Raw genomic sequence first — 7588 nt, forward strand, 5'->3', positions numbered from 1 at the left:
TGGTCAAGCATTGGAACAGGCTGCCCAGGGAGGTGGTGGAGTCACCATCACTGGAGGTGTTAAAAAAACATGTAAACATGGCACTTCAGGACATGGTTTAGTTGGCATGGTGGTGTTGCGTTGATGGTTGGACTTGATGATCTTAAAGGTCTTTTCCAGCCTTAATGATTCTGTGATTCTGATTTATGTAATGAGGAAAGGAGAGTGATTAAAAAGCATGATTTCTTTTTTCAACGTAGGGAGGAAATTAGCTGCCAATCCTGTAAATACTTTCATACATATGTTCATGCATGCACTTTCTATTTTTATGCAGAGGCTATTGAAATGAATCGTATTTAAGTTCATATGGACGTCTGTTATTTTTCTGACCTCCTTCATAGCAAGAATTGTTTTATAAGTATTTGTGAGGTCGTGATTGTTCTGATCACCTCTACCATTCTGTTTACAAAGCACTTAGTGTAGGTGGCACAGCTGATGCTTTATAGCCAGTGCTTTCAATGCTGAACAAAATTCTTTGCTTTTTTAGTCTTTTTATCTCTGTGAACTGGACGTTCTTTAGTATTGCTTCAGGTAGTCCTTTACAAATTTATAATGATGTATCTGCATCACCCTCTATGTTGTCCTCAACTAGTTAGCATAATTAGCATTAAGTAAAATGAATGAAATGCAAAAAAAAAAAAAACCACAATAAAAGAATAGGCTACAATGGGCAGAAAGATAGATTTTAAGCTCTTTTCAGCTATGAATTTGTATATGAAAAGATTACACATACACCCTGCTATTATTTCCATTTTTAATATAGGGTCTTTAAAGAAGATTTAAATGATGATTTTCTGTAGATATGTTCTTGATTTATTCAAACTCCTTCCTTCCCTTCCTTCTTTAAGTAATGTCTTTCTCTAAGTTAAAAATCTCTTCTCACTCTTTGCTAAAGCAATTGCGCTGTAATATGTACAGTAAACTTAATTACCCTTCAGACAGTAGTACAAATGGTAAAAAAACTTTTCTATTGTATCAATATGTCTACCTTTTTTTAAATTTTACAGCAGTAGTTTTTTTACTTCCTAGTTTTAAAATGCAGTAAAATTTTTGGGGGGCATAAAGACCTCAAATAAACATGAAAAAAATCCCTTGTTTGCAGGAAATGAAGATCATGCAAATGGTGTTATTTCAGCAAAGGGTTGTTTCAGTTAGAACTTGGCCTTAAGAGGGATCTTCGATTTGACTTCCCCAGGCTAGGGAAGAGTTGCCATCTGGTTTTGGACTTTGTGGTTCAATTCCATTGCTATTTTTAAAGCTTTATCATTAGTACAAAGCGATGAAGGGAAGCTGTAAAGAGGGCTATGCTGGCACCAAACAGGTTTTTTAACAACATACAAATCACTCAGTTTAACAGGTTTTGTGCATATCCATTATAGGGTGGGATAGAAATGGATTTGTGCATTCATTTTTGATGTGTCTGTGTGTAGGAAACTTAGAACCTTTTCTGCCTACTTGCCAAAGGTAACTAGCACAGTGTGGTCCCAGAGTTACAGCTTCAGAGCTGTACAAAATGTCAGATGATGGGAAAGGCATTAAATATTGCTGTTACCAGTACTGGAGAATGTTGCAGAAGTACCTGTGTTCCTTCTGTTGCAGCAATTCTCCTATGAAGTCCTTGGACTGCAGCAGTAGACAGTATTGGCAAAAACCAGGGCTTTAAAACAAGAAGTAAACGGCTCATTTTCAGGATTAAAGAAAGAAATGTAGCTGTTCCATTGTGAAACACTTTCATGATAACTAATAGTGAATTGCTTCCAACATGGTAGCTTTTTCTGAAAGAATGATTACAGTATAACACCAAGCAGGCTTTTGCTTTTTCCCTGTGCTGTTGCAATGGTAGGCACATGTTGGTATGTACTTCTTTCCTGTAGCCTGCCTTCACGTTCAGAGGGAGACTCAGTGGATGGATTCTTACTGTAGAAAATGAAATGTCCAAGCATTAGTAACATAGCACTGCTATGACAAGAAAGTGCTTAGAGCGGGACTGACTGAATATACTTGCATTTCTTGCTATGTTCTTCTGTGCTTTCCTGGTGCTACTACGGATACGTTAGTCTGTTCTGCTGGTGAAGAGTTAAAAAGAAAAACAAACCAAAAACCTTAACAAAGGCAAGGTGCTAACAGCACCGGAACAGACTGGAGGATCTTGCTTTCTTCTCACAGCCCACCTAGTACAAGTCCTGATCTCTCCATAGCATCTCCCCTTTCTCTCTCCCTGTTCTAGATGGTGTTAAGTCAGCATTTTTTCCATGTGGCTCTTTAAATCTGGAAATTATGATGACCTCATGGCAGACTCTTTTTTTTAAGTGTTAAATTTCTGGAAAGGTGCTTCTTTTAATAAAAGTTTGTAGTGGCCAAATACTACATACGGAATAAGTCCTTCAGAGTTGCCTTTCTGGTCACTGAAGCAAAAATGAAGTCCATGCCTTTATTATTATTATTTATTTATTTAGCATTGTTGCCAGTTGTTCACTTTTCTTATTCAAACAGGCAGGTTGTCTTTGGTGCACTAGATGTTTGTAATAATTAGTGTTTCCTACCAGCAACTAAAAATGGCAAAATACTCCAAGTTTTAAAAGCACTATGTGTTTTTTCAGATTGTATTCACTTTTGCCTACTTACTAGGGCTGTCAGTGCTAGATGGCTGTTTATTTTCATGTTTTGCATTTTCTCTGTCAAATTACAGGAAAAAAAAATGTAATTGTTAATGAACTTAGTCAGCAGTCTTTTTGTCCCACCTCCTGTTCCCCTTTGCACTGCTTATCTGGAAAAAAGATGCTAAACTATTGCATGCAATGCACATTCTGGCTGCCATTAAAGAATAAATTCCCAGGTTCTTCGTGGAAATTGAAAAACTCTCAAGAGAAATTAATAACACTGTCTCCTGGTGATATTGGATGCCAAAGGAAAGGAAGATAGGAGAAATGTACCAGATTAATCTACCCTGATACGTATTTTCTTCTCAGTCTGTCCACTGGCAATCTCTGTGCTGAAGAACCATTGATATTAAGGGAGAGTTTACAAAAAACTCTGTTTGTTTAGATTTGCAAGGTGCAAAGGACATAAAAATTGGCTGCCAAATATTATTTGTTCATTTATTTTGTTCAGCTAGAAATACTGTATATACATTTTTCAATATCTGCAGTTGCAGAAGTATTGAAAAGAGCCTCTGAAGTAAAGACCATTTCCTGTTCTTGCAGGCAGCCATGCAATATACTTCATTAACTCAGAACTATCTGAAAGGATTTTCTGCCCTGTCTCTGCTGGAGGGAAGCCACTGTAGAACATTAAGGCTTTGCTAGATACAAATCTTATTCTCAGTTCAATCCTAAACATTCGTAGCTGGCTTCTTCACTGGTAATTCATGCATAGCCTGGTTTTGAAGGGGACCTGGTAAAGGAACTACCATAACAATTTGGCCAGGTAGGCTTTCAGAAGATTCGCTTCAGGATGATTTTTGTCAAGTGCAAGGTAGGGTTTTTCTTGCTAGGGATGCCAGTATGGCCTGTTGTCTTTATTTTGGGCATACTGTGCTTAAGTTGTTCCTTTCCCATGTTTCATCAGTTTAACACATAGATTATGTAGACTTTCAGATTTCTTTTTCATAGGCTACAAAGACAAGTTTTTGGTTCCCTCATATAAGGCCATTTCTCCTTTTTTGGATCTTTCTTGTAGTTGCTCTCTGTACTTGTGTCACTTAGCGTTGTTGGTGTGATGATTGGAACTTCAGACACTGTGAAGTGATCACACCTAGGCCTTCTGCACCTCTGGTGATACTATTCTAGCATTACAGAAATCTGTTTCTTAGGCTTTTTAGAGCAGCTTTTTCCTTTTTTCTTCCTGTTACCATTTCGGTTATTTTTTTCCTGTTAATCATATTCTTTTTAACAGTGCTCTGAAGCCTTGGTTTTCTGTATATAAGCACTACATTTGTTAATTTTTATTCAGATAATCACATCATCAGCTTGACAGACCAATTTTCAAACAGCCTAGCCATACCTGTAAATATCTGTGCTAGTTTTTTGTACTTCTGGGGTAGATAGTGTCCATGCTTCACACTTTGCCCCCCTGGTTGTGCACACAGAAGGTTTTTTCGGTTTTGCTTCCTGGCTGATGGTGGTAATTGCCATTATCATAACGCCAGTCTCTGCCTGTGTGCAGCTGTCATAATTGCCATTGAAATTAGAGGCAGAAGTGTTTGTTCAGTTTGGCTTTCACTCAAGTTCCCACTAAAATAAATTAGAGCTCTGTACCATATTAAAATACAATTTAAGGGGCTGGATATCGCTAGCTGACTGGGAGTAGTAACTAAGGAAGTTGCCTCCTTGAAAGTGCTTTCGGTGCTAACAGATTCTTGTTTATTCATACCATTTTATTTCTTGTAGTGTGCTGTGTGCCTGGAGTTTAATCTTTTTCATTTCCTTGACCATTTCAATTAGTCTAATAAATAATACTGCTTCTTCCAGTAAATCTTTCCTGTCTCATTTCTGTGTAGTCTACCATGATTTTGGCCACGTCTGTTTTACACAAGTAGCAGATACACTTCAATACAGGGGTTTGAGTTGGGGCTGCCATGCCATCACGCTCATATTTGCTCTGTGTTTTTCTTGACCAGACTATTTCTATTGCCTGCAGACATTGGCCATCAGGGGTTTAAGGCCCAGTTAACAGAGGAAGTTTGAGGGGAAAGAAAAGAGCTAGGAATCCTCATGTCTGAAATATTTCTAAAACCTCTCTGAAGCACTGGTATTTGTTTACTTTTTAGATCCCCTTTTCCCAGACGTAGAATTTGTTGCAGTAAAAGGTTCAGCACCGTTGCTCAGACTCCGGAAAGCAGAAGATAGAAATGGACCGATCAGGTTTGTCTCTGTGCACTCTTGACCCTTTTAAACAACATTCTGCAGATTTATGTTACTTACATATTGAAACTTTCTGTGGGGGTTAGATTATTTTTGTTAGCAATGGGAGAAAACTTAAGCTGTAACTCCCAGTTTTTCCTCCTATAGCAGAGTAGTATTTGGCTTCAGACTCTTCCCTGCTTTCTGGAACAAAATTTTGTTTTTATAATTCTAAGATTTCACTTTTGGGGTTTTTTTTTTTCCTTCATCTACGGTGAAGTCACAGTAGATTTTTATTCATGGATCCAAGCACAGCTCTACCCATGTGATTTTTCTTTTTCAACAAACTCATGAAGCCAGTACATTTTTTTTCTAGGAGCCAGAGGAAGTGGTGAACAATGTCTGTCTGTATTTATGTGTATTCTGAAGTAGTATTTTCATACTAGTGTATTACTACCAAAATATATTTCTAGAGAAAAAGGATTTATGCCTTACTAAGTGCTGTTTATGATAGAAGGAAAAGGTAGTTTTAACTCAGTGTTACACTAAAGCAGAAAATATTTGAAAGTGAATAATGTTTCAGGAAATGACGAGTGTAACAGCCCTAATAATTAAGTCTTCCAATGGTTGAATACCATAGACTAAATATTGCTTTGAGAGATCTGAGGACAGATTTGATTAATTTTTTACAAATAGTGTCTGTCCTCTCCTCCTTTAAATAGAAAAAGTCTTGTTTCTGGGAAGTTATGAATCATTTTTAGAGGCCAATGATGTATTGTTTCATAGGCGAACTTCCGTGTTAGATGAGAGGAGCAAGTAAAGTTAATGTGCGTGTGCTGAGGAGAACCAGCTCTAAACTGTGCATGCAGTGCTTTTGGTTTAAAATGCAATGGAACACACACAGAGAACTATTTTAGTATAAGAAACGTTCATATTGGACATTGATAATAAAAAGCAGTTAAGAGGCTACAAATAGAAGAGACAATGTGAATTAATGAATGTCTGATGCTTAGTATATTGAAGTGAGGACTAATGTTTACTTTTTTGTTTCACTCTAGTCTTTATCAAGTGATTGTGCTTCCTCTGCATTTGCAAAGCACTTTTACTTGTGACTCCTTTGCTTCTGCAACTTTCTTTAGTAACACCACTGACATTAAAGGATATGTGGCAGCTGAATTTCGGGCGAAGGATGTTGCTGATAACATGTCAATTGCTCTTGGAGACAGACATTACTACGGGAAGTTTTATAATGCTCCTTTAAAGCTGGGAGAAGAGTATTGTGTTTTTTTGAGAATAATAAGTGAGTGGAATAAGGTAATGGATGTTTTAAAACCTTTTCTTTACACCTGTTGAATGAAATGTTGCTGGGGAAAAACGAGGAAAATGTTAGTTTTGTGTTAAACTTTTTCTGTTGTTGCAAGGATCTGTTAGTTGACAGATTAAGTCTGAAGCTCTTTAAATAACTCTTTTCTTACAGGTATTTATGTCATTGTAATATTGGAGCAACTCTGGATGCCAAAAGGCAAACAATGGAAAAAGCCTGAAACTGAAGGGCCATTGCTGCCCTCAGTAATTGATGGTGTCTTTATTGGGCCAGAATTTAGTGAAAGAGATTAGTATGAGAATCTGAAAAGTACTCTTTAGCAATGAAAAATTCCCCCATTTTAATTTTTAATGGAATGTTTTATAGCAAAATATTCCAGTTCTCCAGATGACAAGGAAAAAAATATTTTATCATGTGTTATCTTCCACATAGCAATGAATGTCACCTCTGGCTTCCTTTGGAAGGCCTTGTGGAAAAAAGGAGATTACTACCATTTTTTTTTTTCTGTCATTTTAAAGTAATCATGTATTTTAATTAGAAACAAAAAGTTTCTAAATTGTACATCTCAGCTGTTTCATGCTCCAGTGTCTTGCCTCCCATGATGTCATTATACCACTATGACTCAGGGGTCAACAGCTTGTAATTTTTTCATAATATAAGTCTTAGCAGTAGCAAGTTTTTCTCATATGGGCCAGGTGATAGACTTTTCATGTGCATACAGTTCCTGAGTGTGAGATGTAAAAATAGAAAAAAGCAGCCCCTGCTAAAGAAAAACACCTAAACTTGCCTCACCCTGCCACTCAAGAAAATTAAAATGAATTTTTAGGGATTTGTAAACAGCACGAAGCAAGGAGGCACGCAAAAACTGATCTGTGAGTCACTTGTAAATAATTTTCTGTAATTTGGGAAGCCTACGGCCAAATCTCAGTAAGTTAAAACAGCTTCTGTTAAGAAATGTAATTCTGCCTCCAGTCCAAAGCAAGTAAAATAGAACAAGTACATGTAATAGCTGTTACTAGTATCTTCTAATCTATGTAGCATGTCTTTTGTGTGGCATCTACTTTAACAATAGTCAAGATGTTTTTATAGCACAGATAAAGTGGTTTCTGATCCTGATACAAGTCTGTTGTTTGTCATAAATTTTTAATTAACTGTGTGAGGAGAATAAGTAGGGAAATGGCATTTGAAGGCGTTCAGCTCATAAATAATGTTAAGTTAGCCCAAAATATCCTGGAATTTGGACAACTAGTTGTATTTTTTAGAAAAAATTACTCTATGGAGCAGAATTGTTAATGTGTCAAACATATACAAGTTTAGCCTCTTTAAGCACTCCTAAATACACACTTGAATACACTTTTATGTATCCTTGGGTTTCATGCTTTGG

General features: G+C 36.8%; 1 protein-coding gene across 1 annotated transcript in view; it reads left to right on the plus strand.

Annotated features, from left to right (window-relative positions):
- The window catches only part of SUSD1 (sushi domain containing 1), a gene marked incomplete at its 5' end in the record, with an annotated part of 43968 nt that overhangs the window by 27424 nt on the left and 8956 nt on the right, over positions 1-7588 (plus strand). The window contains 2 exons of the mRNA XM_010293438.1: positions 4808-4901; positions 5939-6194. Of these exons, the coding sequence (XP_010291740.1) occupies positions 4808-4901; positions 5939-6194 (350 nt within the window). The remainder of the gene's footprint in view (positions 1-4807; positions 4902-5938; positions 6195-7588) is intronic.

Source organism: Phaethon lepturus, unplaced genomic scaffold, assembly GCF_000687285.1.
Source record: "Phaethon lepturus isolate BGI_N335 unplaced genomic scaffold, ASM68728v1 scaffold27580, whole genome shotgun sequence".
NCBI lineage: Eukaryota > Metazoa > Chordata > Aves > Phaethontiformes > Phaethontidae > Phaethon > Phaethon lepturus.